Source organism: Balaenoptera ricei, chromosome 2 (genome assembly GCF_028023285.1).
Source record: "Balaenoptera ricei isolate mBalRic1 chromosome 2, mBalRic1.hap2, whole genome shotgun sequence".
Classification (NCBI taxonomy): Eukaryota; Metazoa; Chordata; class Mammalia; order Artiodactyla; family Balaenopteridae; genus Balaenoptera; species Balaenoptera ricei.
The window spans coordinates 103,777,728-103,802,047 of record NC_082640.1 but is presented as its reverse complement, the minus strand read 5'-3'; the positions used below and the strand labels follow the sequence as shown (position 1 = coordinate 103,802,047).

The 24,320-nt window shown below is 47.1% G+C and overlaps 1 protein-coding gene across 4 annotated transcripts in view; it reads right to left on the bottom strand.

Moving 5' to 3' along the window:
• Positions 1-8,389: 8,389 nt before the first annotated feature.
• Positions 8,390-24,320, bottom strand: part of INO80 (INO80 complex ATPase subunit) — a 130,340-nt gene continuing 114,409 nt past the window's right edge. For 2 of the 4 annotated variants that reach the window (XM_059913579.1, XM_059913580.1), the window contains exons 30-36: positions 17,890-18,048; positions 17,149-17,251; positions 16,254-16,342; positions 13,971-14,126; positions 13,507-13,666; positions 11,880-12,095; positions 8,390-9,416 (exon numbers count right to left, since the gene is read on the bottom strand). In XM_059913579.1, the coding sequence (XP_059769562.1) occupies positions 9,199-9,416; positions 11,880-12,095; positions 13,507-13,666; positions 13,971-14,126; positions 16,254-16,342; positions 17,149-17,251; positions 17,890-18,048 (1,101 nt within the window). In that variant the 3' untranslated portion in view covers positions 8,390-9,198. The remainder of the gene's footprint in view (positions 9,417-11,879; positions 12,096-13,506; positions 13,667-13,970; positions 14,127-16,253; positions 16,343-17,148; positions 17,252-17,889; positions 18,049-24,320) is intronic. The other 2 variants (XM_059913581.1, XM_059913583.1) reach the window with 2 other exon arrangements.

The following is a 24,320-nucleotide window of genomic DNA, read 5'->3' as shown; positions in this document are numbered from 1 at the left end:
TGCAGACCTGCAGGATGAGTCTGCAAGCTGGAGAACCAGGAGAGCCAGTGGTGTAGTTTGGTCCAAAGGCTAGCAGGAAGAGCTGCTGTTTCAATTCCAGCTTGAAGGCAGGAGAAAGCCAGTGTTCCAGTTCGAAGGCAGTCAGGCAGGAGGACTTCTCTCTTACTGGAGGGAGCATCAGCCATTTTATTCTATTCAGGTCTTCAATTGATTGGAGGAGGCCCACTAGCATTAGGGAGAGCGATCTGCTTTACTCAGTCTACTGACTTAAGTGTTAATCTGATCCAAAAAAACTCACGGAAACACCCAGAATAATGTTTGACCAAATGTCTGGATACTCTGTGGCCCACTTAAGCTGATACATAAAATTAACCATCACAGTAACAGTATACGTTTAACTTTTTCAGGGACTGCCAAACTGTTTTCCCAGGCACCTGCAGCATTTTACGTTACCACCAGCAACGAATGATTGCAATTTCTCCATATCCTCATTAACACTTACTATTACCGTTTTTTTTAAAATAAATTTATTTATTCATTTATTTAATTTTTGGATGCATTGGGTCTTCGCTGCTGCGTGCAGGCTTTCTCTAGTTGCTGAGAACGGGGGCTACTCTTCGTTGCGGTGCGCGGGCTTCATTGTGGTGGCTTCTCTTGTTGCGGAGCACGGGCTCTAGGTGCGTGGGCTTCAGTAGTTACGGCACATGGGCTTCAGTAGTTGTGGCTCACCGGCTCTAGAGCGCACGCTCAGTAGTTGTGGCACATGGGCTTAGTTGCTCCACGGCATGTGGGATCTTCCCGGACCAGGGCTCGAACCCGTGTCCCCTGCATTGGCAGGCAGATTCTTAACCACTGTGCCACCAGGGAAGCCCTATTACCATTTTTATTGTAGCCATCCTAGTGGGTGTGAAGGGCTTCAAGAAATAATATTGCAATTTCACTTTCTATAGAAAGAATATAAAGAAAATGTTGTATAGTCTTTTTAAAATAGCGTATTTGATATAAATTTTTCATTACTGATAGTTTTAGAAAGTGCCCTATTGCCATCTCTGTAACTTCCTCAGAGAGGCCTGTTCAGGCTAGGTCTTGCTCACTGATCTCAGGAGGCATGGTCTCCCATGGCAGCTGGTCCAGCCAGCCAGGTCCTCACTGATCTGGTGATCCCACCATGCCAGTCTTTGGGGGTTTATTAGCGATGAAGCCTGGGCCATGGTGGGACAGTGACTTGTTTAGATCATTCTCCTTGGGGTCAACAATGGGGTCTGGTTGCTGGATGAGGGCCACCAAGGGCAAATTGTCACTGGAGGTAGAGGAACAGCCCCAGGACCACCTCTTCCAAGGCACAGAGGGGGTCCCCCAGACTGGAACAGTGTTCCATGCCATCCGGTGCAAAGGAGGCCTACAAAGTGAGGAGTCCGGAAGCTTAAACTACAGTGTTTCACAGTAAATCAGCCTTTGATTCCACCAGGAGTTGGTGCTAAAGCCTGTTTTTGTGTATCTTCCCCAACTCTAGCAACTGTTTTTTGTTTTGTTTTTTCTTAATTCATTATTTGGCCGTGACGGGTCTTAGTTGCGGTATGCGGGATCTTTTGTTGTGGCGCATGGGCCTCTCTCTAGTTGTGGTGCGCAGGCTCCAGAGCACGTGGGCTCAGTAGTTGCAGCACGTGGGTTGCCCCGTGGCACGTGGGATCTTAGTTCCCCCACCAGGGATCGAACCTGCATCCCCTGCATTGGAAGGTGGATTCTTAACGACTGGACCACCAGGGAAGTCCCTGGCAACTGTTATTTAAAAGCAAACCTCAGCCAGTCTGATAGGAAAAGCTTGGAATCTCATTGTTTTTGCTCTCATTTCTTTGATTATTAATGAGGGTAAACATTTCCCCATATGAGTATTACCCATTTGCGTGTTTGTGTGCATTTTCTATGCATGTACAATGCCTAGCACACAGAAAGTGTTTATAAATAGACCTCAAATAAGTGGTTTTGCCCATTTTCCTTTGGGGCATTGTGTCCAAGACTAAGAGCTGTCCGTTCAAAATCTGTTCTCTTCTTCCTTAATTGTATGGCAGCCTCCTTTGCAGTTGGATGGGTCTTTGCATCTAGAGCTCTCTCTGATACAATGTGAGCCAAAGTACTGTGAGCCATTTAAGGGTCTAACTTTTTTTTTTTTTTTAATTAATTAATTTATTTATTTATGACTGTGTTGAGTCTTCGTTTCTGTGCGAGGGCTTTCTCTAGTTGCGGCAAGTGGGGACCACTCTTCATCGCGGTGCGCGGGCCTCTCACCATTGCGGCCTCTCTTGTTGCGGAGCACAGGCTCCAGACGCGCAGGCTCAGTAATTGTGGCTCACGGGCCCAGTTGCTCCGTGGCATGTGGGATCTTCCCAGACCAGGGCTCGAACCCGTGTCCCCTGCATTGGCAGGCAGACTCTCAACCACCGCGCCACCAGGGAAGCCCCAAGGGTCTAACTTTTAAGACAGCAGGGGCACCTCCTCTCCAGACTTTCCCCTTCCTATCAGATGTTTCTGCAAACCAGCACTAACCATGCAGATGAGAACAAAGCATGGAGATGGCAGAGAAACAGGATGAAAATAAACTGGGACCTAAAATGACTGTGTAGAATAAATTCAAATTCTTAAGGGAGACATATGTGGATTTACATCTTACTTGAGCAGTTGCATTTTGGAGTCTCTCTTACAGAGTGTGTGCTGCCCTAACCAATGTAAGCAGTGACATTATTTGATCAGAGGATTTATGGCCCAACCCATGGAGATCTGTGATTGGACAGTCCCTAGGGATGACCAGCCTGTCCCCATAAAGGTGAAGCACTGGGGAGTGGAGATCAGGAGATCAGGTTCAGTGACACTGGCCTTTGAGATCACACAGTTCGTTTTCCTTGCTCTCACTGAACCCTGATGATGGGCTACATTTGCTTACATTGCCTTCAGATTGCCTCCAGCTCTTCCTTGGCAGAACTGTTCCTAGGTACTTGAGTTAATCAACACACTTTTTGGTTTTTTAAAAAAGAGAGAGTAAAATAAAATCCATAAGCTTTAGTGAACTGGTTCAAACCAGAACACGCCTATCTAGAATACTGGGCTTATCCAGAACTCAGGTACTGGAGCCCAGCAGAGGCCAGAGGCATGCACTGAAGCTCAATCACTTTATTCCTAGGAGAGCCCGCAGTTCCTCCTTCGGAGTAGTTTTCTCTGGTTCAGAAGTTCTGAATCAGGATAAATGGTTTTCAAGCCCCCAAGAATTTGGAAAAGGTAAGTTAGAAGAGGGAGGTAAGTTAGATATCAGCACAAAAACACTAAGGGGACACAGGTCCTATTCAAAGCAGACTTGAGACGCATACAAGTGTAGCTGCCCGTGTGGTTTAGTATCAGGCACTCGGTAGTCATGGCGCAGGGGCCTGAGCACCAGATGTTCATGTGACCCAGGTTCTCAGGAAAGGTTAAGATATGTTCAGTAGGGTCTGTTTAAGCTGTGATATTCATAAAATCTCTTCAAAAGAGTCCTAACCAAGATAAATTCTGGTGCTTCAAAGGGTTAACTATCAGCTCTCTGACTTAGCTATTCAGAAAGATTCTGCATGATAGAGTTCATGCTGCCCTTTCCAAATCCACGGGGCTGAGGACAAACTGAGACCACTGAAGCCGCGTGGCCCTTACAACCCACTGGATTCAACCCCTAACCCCCGACACCCCCCCAACTGCCCTCCTCAGACATTCCTAGGCAAGTGACTTCAAGGGTGCAAGGCATGAAGCTGCCTGGGGTCTTCCAGGACCCGTCACCTGGGAAATGTGAAGGGAGTCCCTTCCCTCTTCCCTGGTAGCAGGAACAGCTGCAAGTAGGCCTGATTCAGGGTGGGGCTTGGGGTTATGTGGTGGTGATGGAGGGCATGAGATGTTCTGAGTGCCCCGGGCGTTCTCCCAGAGAGCGGCTCTCAGGACCATCAGCTGGGCTGGGGGAGCTTAGAGAACTCCCCACCATCTCCTGCAACTGTGACCCTCTGTGCCCCTGCTTCCTTTTCCCTTCAGAGGCTGTGCAGCCTAGTCCACAGTCCAGGTCAGACCCAGAGAGGTCACCCCAGCCCTTGGTCTAGGCATTCATTCTTGGGCTTTGGGTCCCAGGACCTCAAAATCCCAAAGGGCAGGAGAGGAGAGAGGCATGGGACGTGCAGGGGTGCTCACTAGAGCCCGTTCCCTGGCCTTTGGGGAGAAACTCTTACCTCTCTAAGAGAGAGCCTCTCACTCAGGAATCCTTGTTTCTCTTAACCAAGGTGCCAGGAACTGTAGACCAGGGACTCGGAGAACTGTGAAAAAGATCTTGAGCTTTGTAACTCCCTATGTCCAGTTCTGCTTTTACCTGGTGTCTTTGTTTTGATGAGCAAGAAAAGCCTTAATACAAAAAAAAAAGCAAGACGCTCATTTGGCAGCAGTTAGGAGAGGACCAGGGGTACATCCCCCAGCAGCTTGCAGTAAACAGGGGAAACTGGAATGAGAGTGGATGGTGGCTGTTTTAAAGAGGAAGGGGAAGCCAGCTGAGTCTCAGGACCTGAAGCAAGGAAGAAATGGGAGCACAGGAAGAGTTCAGGGGCCTGGTGACAAGGGAGGCGCCCAGCTTCCTCAGGGACCCAGGAAGTGGGCCTCAGGCTTGTCCTCCCTCCTCTTACCCTTTCCTTCTACCTCCCCCTACACCCAGCCCTGGGGACTGTCACCAGGGATTGGCATCTCCGTAGTCCAGCCATGGCACTGTTTGCCCCAGACACTTCCAGGATGACAAAAGGGGTTGTTCCCACGAGGGCTGACATAGCTCAAGCTCCTGCCACCCCAGAGTCCTCAGGAGCCTCCATGCAGGGGCCTCCCCTCCAGGCAGATGCCTTTCTTAGCAGCACCATTTGCTACCATAGAACGAGTACCTGGGCACACAGTTTTATGACAGCCAGAGGCCCTGCTTTCTCTAGAACAGAGCCTGCCCTCCCCTACGCCCTCCACATCCAAGTGGTTTGAAGGCACCATGAAGATGGCTGATTTGGGCAGCCAGCAGTGGCCACGGCTGCCTCCCAAACCGCACGGCTTCCCACACTCTGGCAGTCTCGGAGAAGCATGGGAGACCTGCCAAACTTCACCATGCCCCTGGAAAGGGCTTAGGAATTAGTTCAGAAAGCTGACTGGCCCTGAGGAGTCTGGTAGTCACGAGAAGGAGACACATGCAGCAGAGAAAATAGCGAGTCCGGGGATCGCAGACCCTCTAGCAATTAAAGAGGCTACAACTTGGTGGAGGCTACACAGGACAGAGGGGCAGCAGCAGATCAGAGATCTTCTCTCATACCTAACATGTTAACAGAGGTCTACCCAGGGGAAAAAGGCGATGGAGAAAATCATGAATTGATAGGTTTAAAATGAAAAAAGTGAGAAAACATGTATGGGACCTAATTTTCCTGGAAATGTTAGTTTTTCATTTTCTTTCATCAGGTGGATTGAGTAACCTAAAAAATCAAGTTGTATTTCCTGCACAGAGCTTCCTGGCTGGAGTGGGGGCATACAAGAAGAGATCAGAGTTTATTCTGACTGACATGGCTGGAGGGTGCCCAAGGCCTTGTTATGCCAGGTGTGGTCCAAGGCGAAGCAGCCATCACCTGAGGTGTGTTTGTTAGAGGTTCAGTTTCAGGTCTCACCCTAGACCTTCTGAAATTCAACCTGCATTTTAAGAAGATCCGAGGTGATTCATATGTGTACTAAAGTTTGATAAGCATTACTTAAGGGGATGATTCAGAAGTTTCAAAAAAAAAAATTTAACTTAAACTTAGTTTAACTCCACACAAAATCTTTAGCTCGCAGTAAAAGCAGAGCTGCTCTGTTTAATTTGGGTGGCCCATATCCCTTTTTGTTTATCACTCACAACAGCCCTTGAGGCACATCTGGGGATCTCTAAAACTCCAGGTCCAGGGGGTCTCTAGAGACTCCTGAGTGCTTCAACAAAGCCCTAGGCATGGAAACTGTGATAGTAAGCCCAGTGCAGACTCCACATTTCCAGGGCTCCTCATGGGGCAGCCCACAATCTTAAAATCTACTTACCTAGGGCCCCAGAGCTGGTTCATGTGGCAAGGGAAACCTGGTCGAAAAGATGGCCTCACTGTGATCCAGTGAGATCTGCACTGGAGGACTGGACCTCCAGGCTCCCTGAGGGACGCTCCTTTTAGCAGGCAGGAGCCCTCCCCAGTCTTTTTCTACGTTAAGGGACTGGCTCTTTGGGTTCATAGGTGAAAGCTGTCCATCTCCCACATGAGAGCCGCAGTCTTCAGAGAGTGGACAGACTAGCATGAGTCATAACTTGGGGACAGGACTCAAGCTGTTAATGAGTTTGAAGCTTTCGCTTTTAAGATTCAAGCCCCATCTATGAACCCTCAGGTAAGGGAGGGACAGGTGAGGAGGAACATTAAGGCTGCGAGCACCCCTCAATATGAAATGTTAGCTGTGTTTCTTCAGGGACTGGATTGAAAATGGGTAAAAGGGGGGGTATGGTACCATGTCTGGGGACACAGAAGACTGGAGAGCTCTGATCCAAGACTTACATGCTTTTCAGGAGAGGATACTAGCCTATCCGCATCCGGGTGAAGCTACCCGAGGATCTGAGTTGTCAGGTCCCTACAGAGGCGACCACTGCTGACCTTGACAAGGTTCTAGAGTCTTGTCACTGGGGTCGGGGGGGGGGGGCGGCAAGCTGGGTAATGAGAAGTGGAGAGGATCCATCCTAGTGGGCTTGTTGACCAGGAGCCACAGTGGTGACAATAGGGCATGGCTAATTGGGAAACTGACACTGGTTTGCTCTGTGTGAGGCCTTGGTCAAGTTTACCAGCAAGAAAAACAAGACCCAGCACATATGACAGTGCTACTTAAGATCAGCAAAATGAAGACACGGCTTTACCCTTGTGACGGGGTGAGCAGCAGCTTCCAAGGAGCCAGCCCACCCCGCTCAAGGGTGTGCAGGGTAAGCCACGGCTTGGGCGGCCACACAGCCAGCACATTCGGAACAGCACGAGCCCTGCTCAAAGGTGACACAAGAGCATACATGAGTGTTTTAACTCAATCAGAGAAACACTGCCAGTGCAGGCTGGGAACTCGTTCTTTTTCCAACTGATCAGAGAGCTAAGTTTTCAAAGCCTGGATGTCTTTGGAATCCCCAGTAACATATTTCACTGTTTTCCTTCATGATTCTTGCAAGTACAGCTAACTTTGATAACACTGAGTTCGTTTCACAGTTCCTTAGTGTTTCTGCTGGCTTAACTGATTGACAGTGGGTACTGGAACTGCAAACGGGGTAGGTTTCTGGGGTTTATATGCACACGTTTGTACACATATCACAGTTTCAGAAACTGGGACAATACAGTTTCTATTAGTTGGGGATTTTATATATTACACACTGCCAGGATAATCTCTCACTTGTGGTATTTGGGGAAAGAATCCGTCAGTGTTAAGATTACCACTATGTAACTGCCTAATGGTGGACCAGGTCAAGCTGCCTACGCCTAAGTCCTGGAGGCAAGGTCTGGAGTCATAAGGAGCCCACACCCTGAAGGCCGAGGCCCTGGCCCGCCAGGAACTTGGTTAAGCCTCCTCTCTGACGGCTGGAGGCGAACTCCTATGCCCAATTAACGCCCACAGGGCACTCCTCGTCACACTGCCCACGTGTCCTGACCACAAGAAGGATGACAACGTTGGGGCTCTGCTTCCCCTTCATCCTGCCACACTCCCCCAAGAGCCTTACAATGCCCCCAAGGAGAGGCGGCTGCAAAGACCACAGACACCTCAATTTACATAAAATTATCTCACTCCATTTTATTTAAGATTTTTTTTCTCCAGTTAGTAAAAGAAAGATGTGTCTCTCTTTATACATATGTACAAGTTCAGTTATAAAAATAGACAGCACATTCAAAGAGAAAAAAGGCTTGGCATTTTTCTGATTCCCTCTAAACAGCATCTGTACACAGGAGTCTGGGTTTGGGCAGGGGAATCTTAATGATTTAAATTAAATGATTCCCCTACCACTCCTACTCCAAAAAAAAAGTTTTAAAAATCAATCTATCTAAACTCAATTCCGCGATTTTCAGGTGTGCAAATTAGAGGCTGGCCCGCCCAGAAGCACCTGCTCCACCAGGGACATCAGGCTGGGGGCAAGCAGAAACACCACCAGTGCCAACACCACCCCTTTGCCTCTCCTGGAGGGAAGCAAGCTCAGGCTGGTGGGGTCGGGCTGGGAGGGTGGGTGCTGAGCCTGCCCTCTCTCCATCCTCTCCAGCTCACTCCGCCATCCCTTCCTTTCTCAGTGCAATACAGACAGTGCATATAGCCAAGCAGGGGGCTGAAGGGCAAGGGTGGGGAGACTGTGCATTCAGGAAGGGCAAGGGGAGCCTGCAAGAGGGGCAGTGAGGATGTCCTGCTGATTGAGGTGGCTCCTGGTCTGTTTACTGGCGTCTGGGAGTCCCGGAGTGGGAGCTGCTGCTACTGTTGCTGGTGGGACCTGAAGGTTCTCTGGTGCGAACCGTGCAGGACAGGGGAGGAAATGCTGGGAAAACAACTGCCTCCAGGCATGCTTCCTCTAGCCTTCTGTCATCCTCACAGACCACTACCTTCTTTTGCGTTCGCTGCTCTCCTCAACCGTGACACTCTGGCAAACGGGGTTTGGAGACTTGGGGAGTTGCCCACGACTGAGGACGTCGCATACATGATTTCCTCCCTTCCTAGCCCCACAGGAAATCACAGCCCTAAGAGAAGTCTCCACTGTGGAAGGCTCTTCACAGCACTTGTAGAGCCTTTGCAAGGGACATGGCCAGAGCCCAAGAGTGGAATGGGGATGGAGACTGTGTGCCTGAGCATCTAAACAGGGTCTCTGTCAGGCCCTTCCCCAGTATGAGGTTTAAGACTTGCCTATAAATTCCTTTGAGATGCTGTGGGCCTGATCCCCGTCCTTGGGCCTTCTTCCTACAGGCAACCCCAGAGCATTCCTCTTGGGACACAGGTGATCAAAGTGCTCACGCCAACCACCTGCCTGTCTTTCCCTTGCTGCAGCTGGTCATCGCTGCCCTCTGGCTTGGGATGAAAGATGCTGCACTGGGCAAGCCATCCAAAGGCCATCTGCAGGCCAGGACTCTAGCCCCCGGTTTGGTTGAAGGAAGCTGGAGGGCCAGGTGGTTACCGTCCTCCAGAGGGGTTGGTGCCTTTGCCCTGTTTCCGGACCAGGGAGTCTGGGGCTAGGCTGCTGGTCAAGTGGAGGCTCTTGGGAGTCCCAGGAACACTATTTCCTTTGCTCAAAGGGGAGCTCAAGGGAGAAGAGGCGCTTGAAGGTCCAAAGTCAGCAAGGCCAGCAGGCCGAACAAGGGACGTCTGCAGAGGACTGCTGGCGGAGATTCCTGTGGGGAGGGAAAGAGAGGCAAAACGAGCATAAGCACCAGTGCTGTCCGAGTGCCTCAGTGCCTAACCTCGGTTGCTGGAGTCTGGTCTGGAGATGAGGTCGTGGGGAACCCCCTCCCTGCCACTCTTCTTAGCGTATTTGCTTGCTCTTCCTGTCAACTGTTTTTTCAGTAAGAGAAAAATGATACCTACCCAGCTCTCTCCACATTACCGCATCAAGAGGGAGTAAGATTGTCACCTTGGCACTCAAGAGCAGAGCACACATTATACAACATGGGAAAGCCAAGGCTGCAGGATGAGCTGTAACTTACAGGCACTAATGTATTTTCTTACACATTCCTTCTTCCTTTTTAGGACACCACTTGTGATTAGTTGCTTCCCTCTTTATTTTTTTAAAAATTTATTTATTTATTTATTTTTAAATTTTTGGCTGTGTTGGGTCTTCATTGCTGTGTGCCAGCTTTCTCTAGTTGCGGCGAGCTGGGGCTACTCTTTGTTGCGGTGCGCGGGCGTCTCACTGTGGTGGCTTCTCTTGTTGCGGAGCACGGGCTCTAGCCGCGAGGGCTTCAGTAGTTGTGGCACGTGGGCTAGGTAGTTGTGGCTCACAGGCTCTAGAGCGCAGGTTCGGTAGTTGTGGCTCACGGGCTTAGCTGCTCCGCGGCATGTGGGATCTTCCCGGACCAGGGCTCGAACCCACGTCCCCTGCATTGGCAGGCGGATTCTTAACCACTGCGCCACCAAGGAAGTCCCAGCTGCTTCCTTCTTAATTTCAGAAGATGTCCTCTACTCCCCAGTCTGGCCAGAGGACACAAGGCTGCCCACTCTATCCTGTGTCTACACTCATGCAGTTCTCCTTGTGTTGGACGCAGCTACCCCTGCTCTCCAAGCCCTGCCACTTTAAGGACCTGGTTCAAATCTCCCATCTCCAGTGATGGCTTCCTGGGCAACAACTCTTTTGAACATTCCTACGAATGAATTCTACGTGCTCAGCAGGCAGACTCGTGTCTCCTCTCATCCACAGTGGAGCTGTGGGTGATGTCCAGATCAGTCCTTTCCCTTGTTTTCCGTTCCCAGTCACCAAGCACTGTCAATTTTTCTTGTGACACTCTACCCCCTGTTGCCTCCGGGAGAAAGCCTGATGAGTGTCATGCTTTGCCCCATCCGTGGGTGAAATCCTGCCATGGCAGCCTTGACCACTGCCGTGACTGTTGTTTTCCAAGGGTGTGATGAGCTGGCAAGAGGTTAAGAAACACTGGGGTAGGCTATCATACTTCATATTTGTTGAATGAACAGATAAATGAAGGCCGCTATCCCTGCAGGAGGAGAAAGGGGAGGTAGCCTAACGCTTACTGAGAACTTTCTATCCAACAATGCCCGTACTTGCTGCAGCAACCCTAAATCCTAAGCCCGCATTTCCAATGGGGAGAGAGGTCTGTGCATGGTGAGGGTGCCCTTCTCACCGCTCTCAGATGTCCTACATTCCACCGCTACCATTATCCTCCACAGCTCATGGTCACAATAGCTACTTCCCTTCTCAAACTTCCCAGAGCCCCTGGTCACACACCGGGTAAGCTCTCGCCCAGCAGGTCTTTCCAACCCTGACTCCCGCAGCTCCTCTTCAGCACAGCCTGAATGACCTGCTCGGTGACCCACAACATGCCTTGGTCACGGTAAACTCTCTGTTGCCAGTTTAAATCCTTCACCATCCTTCTCTTTCCTTCTGAATTAGCCTGGCAACTTTGTCATCAAATCCACGGTTCCTCCTTCTTCTGATCTACAACCAGAATTAAGGCCTTCCCTCTCCCTTCATTCAGTACACACATACTACTGCCTTGTATTGCTGTTAAACAAATTCCATGCCCAACTTCCCCTTCTCATTTTCTTTATACACTCAGGCAAGGGGTTCATGTGTTATACTCCTATGCACACAGCAGGTGGTGTTTTTTTTGTTTTGTTTTGGTTTTGGTTTTTTTTGGCGCCACGCGGCTTGCGGGATCTTAGTTCCCTGACTAGGGATTGAACCTGGGCCCTCGGCAGTGAGAGCACAGAGTCCTAACCACTGGACCACCAGGGAATTCCCTACAGCAGGTGTTTAACCCTAAGGTGATGGAGCACAAGGCTGGGTAAAAGTTAACTATGCTAGCCTTGACTACTGAAATGTAATTATTAAAATGTGGGCCCGGGGGAAAAAAAATCAGTTCTCAAAGCAGGAGAAATTCTGTTTAAAATTCAGCTTTCTCTGTTTTCACAGTTCCTTCCACTTTGAAGGCAGTACTGTGCTAAGTCACAAGGGCAAGGAGAGAGTCAGGACCACTCAATGCTGAGGCAGAATCCAACATGGGCTTGGGAAGGAGCTTTGGGCCTGGGGGTGTCCTACTTGCTCTACCTGGTGGAATGCTCAATAGACCCTCCAGACTGTCCCCGACCAGAATGGAGCCCGCAGTCCCCTGGGGCCTCCGCACCTTTAGACACGTTGTACCCGTATGCAGCATAGGCAGCTGCAGAGGCCGCGGCAGCCCCTGCTTTGGCTCCTGCCATTGCAGCAGCACTGCCTGCGGTGGACTTTCGGCTCCGGCCCTTCCCTGCTCCTTTGGCTGTGCTTCCTGAACCTTTGGGGCGGCCTCGGCTTCGGGCTGAATGACCACGTCCTGCGGCTGGCATTTCCTGAATGGAAATTCCTGTGGGAACAAATGGGCCAAGAGGGAAAAAAGTTAATTTCTTCACATGTTAACAGAATCTTCTCCTGGACAGGGAAGATGGCTTTCAGGGTGTTTGTTTCAGGACTCCCAGGGAGGTCTATGCCTCAATTTAATGGCTGGGACACAGCGTCACACAGCGTTAGTAAGAACTGTAAATAGCTACAACAGCCTGACACCTGAAGCTGCTTTTCATTCTCTAAGAGTGGTGCCATTACTCCTGAATTTCTTCTTTCAACTAGATCATTACTAAATGAACTCCAGAGACGTGCACCTGTGATTCACCTGCACACTCCAATGTTTTCCTGCCTCGGAGAATCAACTTTTACTCCCAAGTTTTTTTTGTTTTTTGTTTGTTTTTTTTTTTTTAAATTAATTAATTAATTAATGTTTTATTTTTGGCTGTGTTGGGTCTTCGTTGCTGCGCGCGGGCTTTCTCTAGTTGCGGCGAGCAGGGACTACTCTTCATTGCGGTGCGCGGGCTACTCAGTACGGTGGCTTCTCTCATTGCGGAGCACAGGCTCTAGGCCACGCAGGCTTCAGTAGCTGCTGCACACCGGTTCAGTAGTTGTGGCTCGCGGGCTCCAGAACGCAGGCTCAGTAGTTGTGGTGCACGGGCTTAGCTGCTCCGCAGCATATGGGATCTTCCCGGACCAGGGCTCGAACCCGTGTCCCTGCATTGGCAGGCGGCTTCTTTTTTTTTTTTTTAATAAATCTATTTATTTATTTATTTTTGGCTGTGTTGGATCTTCATTGCTGCATGCGGGTTTTCTCTGGTTGCGTCGAGCGGGGGCTACTCTTTTGTTGCGGTGCGTGGACTTCTCATTGCTGTGGCTTCTTGTTGCGGAGCACGGGCTCTAGGCATGCGGGCTTCAGTAGTTGTGGCACGCAGGCTCTAGAGCGCAGGCTCAGTCGTTGTGGCGCACGGGCTTAGTTGCTCCGCGGCATGTGGGATCTTCCCGGACCAGGGCTCGAACCCGCGTCCCCTGCATTGGCAGGCGGATTCTTAACCACTGCACCACCAGGGAAGTCCCTACTCCCAAGTTTTAAACTTAGAGGTCCTCAAGAAATAGCAGCAACACTGGGCCCCACAGAACAAAGTGAGGAAAGGCCTAGAAAAGCTAACTATAATTAAAAACTGGCAAAAATAAGGATGAAATAGGAAAGACAGGAATGGCTAGAAAATAAAGACGTTTGTAATCTTTATGAAGTTCTTATTTTGCATTCCCTAAACCTTCTCATTCTCCCTTTCACTTGAATCGGCTAATGAAAGAATGAGGCTACAAATTCTTTTTGCTCTACTCCACTCTTCTTTAAAGAAAGTAGAAAACGGCATTATCCTAGAAGGAATCAGGACCTCACCCAAGCTGTATGGGACAGCAGCATCACTTACCGTTCACAGTGTCCGACACGGAGCCCGTTATGGAAGCAGGAGAGTTGGTGGCTCGAGACTGAGGGGCTGAGGAGGCTGGGTCATCCACAATGACCAGCATGTCACTGCTGCTCTCGTCGGGGGGAATAGAGCCGGTGTGCAGCTCACTGCTGATGGAGATCTAGAGGCAAAAGGGTCATGATCACCCCCCCTCCTAGCGCCCGTGGCCCACGGCCCTCGTGCCTACATCAGGATGTGCTTCTCAGGTCTCACCACCATTTGCCTCTCCTGCCTGGCTTCACTCCTGAGAGTTAGACCCCCTGCTTTGGCTCCAAAGAAGGCAGCCTGTCCTCACTTGCTTTTCTTCCCATGGATTCCATATGTAACCCCTTCTACAAGGCAGGAGAACTCCTGGAAAAGCAAAGGCTACCAGGTCAGGACACAGTCCCCACTGCTGTGATGAAGGCATCTAAAAGGAGCCTCACCTCACTGAAAGGGCTGGGCATGGCTGAGTCCACACTAATGAAGGAGTCATCCCCGTCTGCAGAGAGGTTGGAGTTATCAGCCGAAGGAACAAATGGGATCACTAGGTTCACACCCTCCTTTCTCCTTTTCCCATCCAATTCATCTTCCTTTTTCTTCTGGGAACACACAAATCAAGAAATATGGAAAAAGGATGAGGACAGGCACCAAGAGAAAAGTAGGGCTGGAGAAGAAAGTGATGACAGAAATTTGACTCTTTGTAAACTTCTAAGTTTCATTTTATTCAATTAGCATATTATTAAAGGAAGAAAAAATCCTAAGGAAGGAGGAAAGGGATGGCTTAGTAAGAGTTTATGCATATTCTGGCACAATAATACAGAGTTGAAAGGCCAGTCACACTGAACTGGAGCTGTGCCAAACCTAATCCTCACAGGGCGGGGTGCATGGTCAGCTTCCAGCACGGCCAAGCTGCAGCACTTCTCAGGGGCGGAATTGATGCAGCCCCACAAGAGGGAGGGCCCGTGCTCTTAGTATATTTTCCGCACATCTGTTTTCACTCTGCCTTCTTTTTAAATATGTATAAGGGGAATGAAGGTTCTTATTACACACAAGGAATACTGAGGTGGCTTTTCATTATTTCCTCAATTTACGCTTAAGGATTGAGTGACTAAGCTACACTAAACAGTTCTAGAGCCAAGTTCAGTAGGGCTTTGTCACAGATGAGAGATGTGGAAGCACAGAAAGTGCTTAGAAAATTCTGGGGATCACACCCATCCACCGCACCTAACGGCATTTGTATCTAGACCTATATCAGGGTTAATAGGGTATGTCTTTGTGTAGTTTATATTATCACTGGGTATTTATCTGAAACTTCTTATTCAGAGTAGGGATGGCACCTGATGCAAACTCAGTAAACCCTACAATGTCCTGTTGAAGAAAACCACCCTTTCTTCTTTGATATTGTTCCTGAATAGTAGTAAGCAGTGGGTTAGAGATTTGAAAGTGGAGTCATAAAAGAGAACCTGAGAACATCGGTAGAAATAGCAGCCCAGACTATGAAGAACGTGAGCCTTCATTCCTGAGATTTTTTTCAACTCTGTAAATATAGTGAGTACCAAGGGCATCCTTCAGGCTAGAAATAGTTCTGCTTAGCAGGAGGTACAATTGAGGGTGTGGATTGAACTGGTGTGTGTATCAGAAGATGAACATATAATATAGACAGGCTCCTAGGCTGCTGACCATCAGGGCCATACAGACAAAGGGACACGAGGCCCTATACAAGCTTGCATAAGGGGAAGAAGTGGACCTCCACTTAAAACACAACCGGCTTTAACATGTGACTAGACAACATGCTTCAGACAAACCAAACAGTCCAGGGAAATGATACATGGACAAATGTCTGACTTGAGGGCCCAGAGCTATGGCAATGTCTGAAGTTCAGCACAACACAAAGGTAAGCCAAACCCACCAGAAGAAATTAGGAGTCACTTTCTGGAAGGTAATAAAATGGTTTCAAACCAACAGCCTTTATTTATTTATTTTTAAATTAATTAACTAATTATTTATTTGTTCAAACCAACAGTCTTTAGGCATGGTTAAGTCTGGGAACCTAGTCAGAACTAATGGGCTGACTCCTGAAACAAGAGTAAGTCCTGAAGACCTCATTTCTGATTTCCATATCAGTAAAGATCAGGGGTAAGGATTATTGATATACTTTGGTAGAAACAGCAAGACAGGGAGAAATGTAGGGGAACTACATCCCACTTTGCAGCTAGCCTGGTGGGCTCAAGTAGGAAATGTCAGAAGGGAGACAAAAACAGCTCAAATCCTTGGCATGAATTGGAGAAAAAGATGAACAGACTGGCCAACGATTTATTTTTCCAGTAGTAGATGACACTGAATGGTGCACTAGCAGAAGAACTATGGCAGAAGGAATGGATCTAATGACCTCTTAGGTCCTTTCTAAGATTCTATGGAATCTAATAATGTAACATCCATCTTACATTTATTAGACTTATGCTTTTTAACAGTCCCAACAAATGGTTTCCATAATTACATGTAACCACAGACACATGTAATTATGTTTGTGTGGGGAGTACAGTTCTACCAAGGCTGCATTTCTCCTGCTTGATTCTCTATCAGGACAGAACTGCCGTATAGCACACGTAGATGGAGCTGGACACCAACCAGTAACCAAGACGACAAGCCTGTACCCTGAAGCCTCTTCTGTAAGGACCACTCCGCACCCCCATCAGTCCCTGTCCACCACCCCAAACTTGACATACCTTCTCTGCGTATTTTTCCCGCTTGCGCTTGCGCTCTTTAACTCGGTTGGTTTCCTCCTGCTGCCGTTTCTCTTCTTGTCGGAGTCTCACTGTCAAGAAAATTTTAAAAAGATCTGATGAAGTACCTGTGGCAATCCTAATCCTCATTCTCTGAAATTAAGGTGGCCATATTCTTTTATATTTATGATTGAAGGTATGACTTCTATCCATCTAAGGCAGATATCTGGTGGTCTTCTAACCTGGAGAACGAACAGAGTTCCTTGGATTCTTAACAGTTTTGGGGTTCAAACCACGATTCAGTGACACTGTCATGGGCCTTTCCTTGCCTTTTATTATTTTTCCTTTTCTTTTCAGCCTTTTAATATCTCTGCATTGCACAGAGTCCTGAAAGGTTTTTAGAAGGTGGTGTGAGCCCCCATAAGAAAGGCGTTTCATCACATTTTCTGATGTGATGCTGTCGAAGTCCTCAGAGGTTTACAAGGTAAGTCTGAAACTGAAACCCATTGTTCTCAAAAGCCAGAAGTACTGGGAGAAGCATTTGTATGTTACATACAGCAGTGTGCTTTTCCAACTTTTCCATAAGAACATTTCTCTGGATAGAACAGAGTAAATTCATTACTGCTGAGGAGTCAAGGGATATAGCCTTCCTGGTACACATTTATTTGAAGTCATATTACTCTAACAATACACACGAATTTTTCCTTCTACTCCATAATACATCCTTCTTTGGGTTTTAATATAAAATATTAACCAAAAAAATGTTTCTCCCCAGACAGTCTTTGGCTTTGCCTCCCCTTGGAACAGTCAAGGGCGCCTTCCATTTCCAGAAGTGTGGGGCTAAAGAAACATCTCTGTAAGGAGGAGAGAGCGTTAATAAGAGGTCTAGAGTACATACATTTCTTCTCCAATTCTTCATCGTCTAGAAGAAGGCTAACCACCTCTTTGGGTTTCAAGGTATCTGGTTTGAAGTTTCCACCAGAAATCACCATCCGCTGAATCTGTATCAAAGCAGATCAAAAATCACCATCCTAAGGCATCCATTCCCTTATGGCAAATATTCAGAAAGAAAGAAACATCTTTCTTAATCTGTTCTTCTGGTAAGGCCCCTGGATTTCCTTCTTCTTTTTCATTCGTGTGGCTGGCTCATCCAGGTCATTTGTCCAACAGAAAGGACAATGAGAACTTCTTTGCTTGCAACTGTTAATTGATAGCTATAAGGTCCAATAATACTGAATCAAGAAGGAAAAGAACCCAAAATGATCATTTCTTTAGAAACCAGCAAATTTGTCACACAACTCAGAGGACAATCACACCGAGAGTACTAGGGTGAGAGCAAACGCCATTCCTTCTTCCCCTGAATGTGAAACCACGTCAAACAGGAGGGCCACGACTTGGGGTCCTCTTCACATGAACAACAGCTGAATGTAGGTTGTAGACACCATTCTGGTAGAAAAGGAGTAAGGAATGGCCAGCGCAGTAGACTGCTTTTGTACAGGACCTCATTTTATTTTCTATTCACAAGAAATTTTAGTGCTTTCATGACCAACGAAAGCCAAGAGAGTCTTAGTCTCAGTCCAGGCAATGTGGCTGGACTATTTTCTTTACCAGCACAATACTTCCTTTGCCTTCTGCTTACCTCACTCTTCTCCTTGGCTCGCTGCAGAATGCGTTCTTCAATGGTGCCCTTACAGATGAGTCGGTACACGGTAACCTGCTTTGTCTGTCCCAAGCGGTGGGCCCTGTCCATGGCCTGCTGGTCCACAGTGGGGTTCCAATCGCTATCATAAAAAATCACCTGCATAGGCAGGACAAGAATACAGCAAAGATGAGGCACTCTCAGGGCAACACCAGGAATTCTGACAGCAACCCAGCCACTCATCTATTTCAATAGTCTGATGCCAGATTTTTTTCTACGATATAAAGATGAACAGGTATCTACTCATAAAACCAAGCCATTCCCTCATCTGCCCTGGGCAAAAGAGACATACTCTGAGCATTTTTCAGGGTTTTCATTTAAAAAGAGGGAGTGGCAACAATATTAATAGTTAACACTCAGGGCTTACTATTTGCCAGTCATTGTACTAGGTGCTTTATGTGTATTAACTCACTTAAATCCCACTACCACTATGATTTAGGTACTATTTAAAAACCCCTTTTTATAGATGAGGAAACTGAGACACAGGAATAAGAGATTTTATCCAAGATCACACCACCTAAATAAGCAGTGGGCCTGGGATGTGAGGGATGTGAAAGTCTTCTCTTTAATCCTAGGCCTACCTTGTAAGAGACAGACATGGCTTTCCTGGCATTCTCAGGTTTCCATTAACAGGGTCATTTCCTGTCTCTTGAATTCCAGGCAAGAAATGTTTAAATGGTTCTCTGGAAGTTACTCCTAGTTTGCTAAACAGCAAACAAAAACAACAACAAAATGTACTCCCCCTTCCCCTGCCCCACCAGTGATCCTAAAACCAACAGACTCCTGGGTCCTCAGCCCTGAGGCTACTATCAATACAGTAGACCTCCTAAAAGAAAGCCAGTTCAAAATGACCCTCATCCCTCATGCGTCCTCCTCTACATTCAACCAAGTCATCAAATCCAGCCAGTGCTTCTTCAGAAACAAACCTATCCTTTCTACAGTCCACTGTCCTCCTTGACCAGGCCCTCACCACCTACAGCTGGCTCACTAATGTTTCTAGACCAGCAGGCTTCTGAGATCTCTTTCTTCTTCAGTCTACTTTGGGTACCACTAGAGACCACTCCATCTCTCTGTCGATTATGCTGTAACACACCGAGTCCAAACTCCCCTCAATAATCAGGTCCTGCCATACTAAGACAACTTCATTTTTATTCTTTCCTAATATAAAAGCACCCCTTCCCTTTTGTCAGATAGGTCTCTTCGGTATCCCTCACTTATATTATGTTTGTTTGTACTACTTCTTGCTTAAGCTGATTTTCTGACTAACAATCAATCCTTCAGCTCTTCTCTGTTGGTTAAAGTTCAGTTTAAGCTTCACCACTTTCAGGAAGACCTCCCTGATTTCTCTTGCCTGTAACAACGTCTCCTTTTCCTATTCCTCATGAATTCCTATTAGAAGTAACACCGGCTGAAAGCTTTTGAGCACTTAAAACAGATGTGCATACATATCTCACTAAATTTTCAAAAAAACCTTATATATTTCCTTCATCTTATAAATTAGGAAGAGACTGGCCTGAGTTCACAATCCTAATAGTCTCCTTCCGCAACGTGCACTATTAGCAAAATGTTGCACCACCTATCCTGGTCCAAGTTCCCACTTAACTGCTACCTTCTAAAGGTGTCCAATTATTTCGTGCGTATTACATATTTAAAAAATCTTCCTGTCTAGTCTTATTTGAGGACAGACACCATCCACCAGTACAAAGTAGAATTCTACAATTAGTCAATTGATACTAGAATCTCTAAGGTGTGATCAAAACTAGACAGAGCCTTAAAATGTAGGCTGAAGAGTGATTCATTTCTCTTGACACTGTTCCTCTAGATGCTTTTTCCCTTGCTTAACACCATTCCTAAGTAATTTATTTTCTCATTTAAAAATGGAAGCAATTCTTCTGCCATTTTCTGCAGAATTCACTTGAGGTGAAGATGGATAAAAGGCATCAGCATTTTCAATGCTCTTGCCTCTACTAATAAGGACCCCCACTGGCTCTTTCTTATGGTGCTCCTTTTGTCTTGCTTTCATATGACGTATAATCCCTCAGTTTTTATAGTGCAGGTTAGAATCCTTGAGGAAAAAATTACAAACTGCCTGCCAAAGAAAGAAAATCATTATGAAAGCTTATTGTTAATCCACAGTGTCCACAGATCTAGGATTTGGAAGTACACAGTGTTTGTCATTTGTAGAGGAGTATAGCCACAGGACATTCTGGAACTTCAACAGGATATGCAAAATTTTAGAAAATTCAGTTTAAACTTTCAGGGAGAACAAAGGAAGAGAAGACAGAGTTAATGAAAATGAGACCTCCGGACTTCCCTGGTGGTGCAGTGGATTCCGGGAAGATCCCACATGCCGTGGAGCAACTAAGCCCGTATGCCACAACTACTGAGCCTGCGCTCCAGAGCCCGCAAGCCGCAACTACGGAGCCCACATGCCACAACTACTGAAGCCCATGCACCTAGAGCCTGTGCTCCGCAACAAGAGAAGTCCCCGCTTGCCACAACTAGAGAAAGCCTTTGCGCAGCAACGAAGACCCAACGTAGCCAAAAATAAAATTAATCTTTAAAAAAAAAAAGAAAAGGAGACCTCCAACTGGACTCGGGGGGAGGGTCATTATTTGCCCAACATACCTAACATGACCTACATATGTGGAAAATGAGAGTTGATGTCACACCCCAAAGATAGTACCTTAGTAGTCCAAGCCTAAGGCAATGGTTCAGCATGAATTCATAATGGGGAATCCTGTATTATGAATCATTTCATAGGTGTTTCCTCTATATTTACATTTTTTTTTTTTTTTTTTTTGGCTGTGTTGGGTCTTCGTTTCTGTGCGAGGGCTTTCTCTAGTTGCTGAGAGCGGGGGCCACTCTTCATCGCGGTGTGCGGGCCTCTCACTGTCACGGCCTCTCTTGTTGCGGAGCACAGGCTTCAGACGCGCAAGCTCAGTAGTTGTGGCACACTGGCTTAGCTGCTCCGCGGTATGTGGGATCTTCCCAGACCAGGGCTCGAACCCGTGTCCCCTGCATTGGCAGGCAGATTCTCAACCACTTCGCCACCAGGGAAGCCCTATATTTACATTTTTAAAAAAAATTTATTTATTTATTTATTTATTTTTGGCTGTGTTGGGGCTTCGTTTCTGTGCGAGGGCTTTCTCTAGTTGCGGCAAGTGGGGGCCACTCTTCATCGCAGTGCGGGGGCCACTCTTCAGCGCGGTGTGCGGGCCTCTCACTATCGCGGCCTCTCTTGTTGCGGAGCACAGGTTCCAGACGCGCAGGCTCAGTAGTTGTGGCTCACGGGCCTAGTTGCTCCACGGCATGTGGGATCTTCCCAGACCAGGGCTCGAACCCGTGTCCCCTGCACTGGCAGGCAGATTCTCAACCACTGCGCCACCAGGGAAGCCCATATTTACATTTTTTTCCTGGAAGTCTCAGTGGCAACCAAATCTGATTCAACTTGGGTTCTTTTGAGATCATAAACAATAAGATTAAAGCCTAAGAGACAGGCTTGCAATTTAACTTTAAAGTCTCCCCTTCCCCCAATTTAGTGGCTATGTATCATTCAAATGGATTAAAAGAGGTGAGGAACTGGGGAGAAAGAGAGAATAAAGTAAGATTCTACTTAGCCCTATCCAATAAGCTCTTGATGTTTAAAAAAAAAAAAAAAAGATTCTACTTAGAAAAAGACCCAGGGAAAAAGAATATGAAATATGTGTAAGCTAGTGGGTTAAGACAAGAACTGAGAGAACTAAAAACCAAGTTAGATGATATGAACTCAGGGAGAGGGGGTCAGGGGAGACCATGTCCATTAGAATAGGACAGAGATGACATCTTTGTTTATGGAGCTCAGTGAGACATTCTAGAGAAAATAACAATTAAAGAACTACAACAGCTGACTTAACTAGGAAAGATTAAAGCTAGTCAATCCACAATGTGTGGCCCAACAATGACTAAGGGGAAATATATTACTTGTCAGCACCTTTATGAAGTTGTAACACCAAGCTGGGCGGGCACTGGGAGGGGAAGCAAGGGAAGAAGGTGAGAGCTGAGATGGGGTGGAGGCGCCTGGCTACACAGGTCAATGAGAGGGAGTTTCAGGGTATGAGGGAGTGAAATGGAAAACAGGAAAATTTAGAGGAACAACTGGAAAAAGCTGACCAACACTTGGAGGGTGGAACTTACTCTTTTTTCCCCCAAGAGAACAGGTGGAAGTTCAGTCACTTGGGAGGGCTGAAAGCTGCCCCATGTTGTCTCACGGGACATAAGACCTCTCACACTGTTACTACGGGACAAAAGCTCTTCAATCTCTCTCTACACATAAACATTTAAAACAGATCTGACACAAACAAAACCAACAATGCAGTTTATAACAGTCCCTCACTAAACAATGTCAAATGCAAAGAGATCCCTACTCCAAGAAGAATACACAAAGAACAACACAGGCAGTGAGGGGCAGTTGCCATTAATTTCATGCTAAAATCATGTTTTTACTAACAGAGTGAGCCAGACAGAATCCCAATGTTTACAAATGCACGTTTATAAATGCACTCTCAATCATAAAACATTAAGTTTTTCCTGACATTTTAGGCACACTAACCTCTTCCCTGTCCATAAATGGTTCTGGGGATCTTCCAAAGCTGAACAAATCTCAGGACAAAGGAAAAATACCAGGCAAGCAATTAAGCTTATTGTTTCTCTAATAATCCACACACAGCGAGTATAACTTAACTCCACACAAAGCTTTACCTAGCAACTCATTTAAATCTTTTATTTTATTTACTTATTTTTGGCTACATTGGGTCTTCGTTGCCGTGCGCAGGCTTTCTCTAGTTGCGGCGAGCGGGGGCTACTCTTCGTTGTGGTGCGCAGGCTTCTCATCGTGGTATCTTCTCTTGTTGCAGTGCGCGGGCTTCAGTAATTGTGGTGTGTGGGCTTCAGTAGTTGTGGCACGCGGGCTCTAGAGCGCAGGCTCAGTAGTTGTGGCGCACGGACTTAGTTGCTCTGCGGCATGTGGGATCTTCCCGGACCAGGGCTCGAACCCGTGTCCCCTGCATTGGCAGGCGGATTCTTAACCACTGTGCCACCAGGGAAGCCCACTCATTTCAATCCTGTGGTCTCATTTTTTCTGAGTATTCCAGGAGGTTCTAATTTGTAAGTCCCTCAGCCCTCCCCTCAAAATTAAATGTAAATTATTTTGGAATTGGGGACTCAGAATATTCAGAGTCTCTCTCTATGCCCCAGGATATAAAAAGAATTCCTACTTCTACTCCTCTAGCTATGGGGTTAGGGGCCTACTTTGGTTCTTTCTGACTGGCAGGAGCAGCTTACCTGCATAAGGCAAACTGTGAAAACCAGAAGCATGATGCAGATCTGCCCCCCTCAAACCTGCTTATTTTTTGGCCATTCAAATGAATGACTAGGCGAACTATTCCTTAAGAAACCATAGGCCAAACCTGACATAGGCAGGCTGAGAAGAAGGGAAAGATATTTTAATCAAATGAACCAATGCTAGGCCTCCCCAGGTGACCTCATCCAGCTTCATGGCCTTAAATGTTATCTATGACATGATGATTCCAAAATACATCTTGAGCCTCAAACTTTCTCCTAAATTCCACACTCTACCACCTGGGTGACAATGCCACTTAATGTCTGGCTAAGAGTCTTGAACTTAACAAACCCTAAACCAAACTCTTGATTTCCCCTCTCAAACCCGTTCTTCCCCACACCTTCCCCTTAACCAGTAGTTGGTATCTCCATCATTCCAGTTGCTCAGGTTGAACACCTTGGAGTTCTCCTTGATCCACATGATCCACATCCAATCTAGTAGTAAACCCCATTGGCTGTGCCTTCAAAATACATGCAGATTCCAATTATTTCTCATCACCTCCACTGCTTCAATCCTTGTCCAAGTCACCATCGTCTTGTGTCTAATTCCTAACTGAACTTCCTGCTTCTACGTCTCTCCCTATAGTCTTCTCCACCCCACCCCCCTGAAGCCAGAAGGACACATTTAAACTCAAGCTAAAGTTCTTCCTCTGTTCAAGTTCTTCCAGTAGCCTCCCACCTCAAAATCCTAACCATGGCCTATTAAGCCCCACACAATCTGCTTCTGACACTCACTTTATACCACCCTGCCCTCATTCATTCTGTTACACCTACAAAGGGCTTGCTTCATTGCTTCATTGTGCCAAGGATGTTCTCACCTCAGGGCTTTGTTCTGTACTTATCTCCTTTCCCTGGAATGCTATTCTTTTCTGCCAGATACATAACTGGCTTGTTTTTCTCACTTTCTTCAGATCTTGGTTCAAATGTCACTTTATCAGAGAGGCTTTACCAGCCCATATAAAACAGCAACCCCTGACCCTGAACTGGGTTTT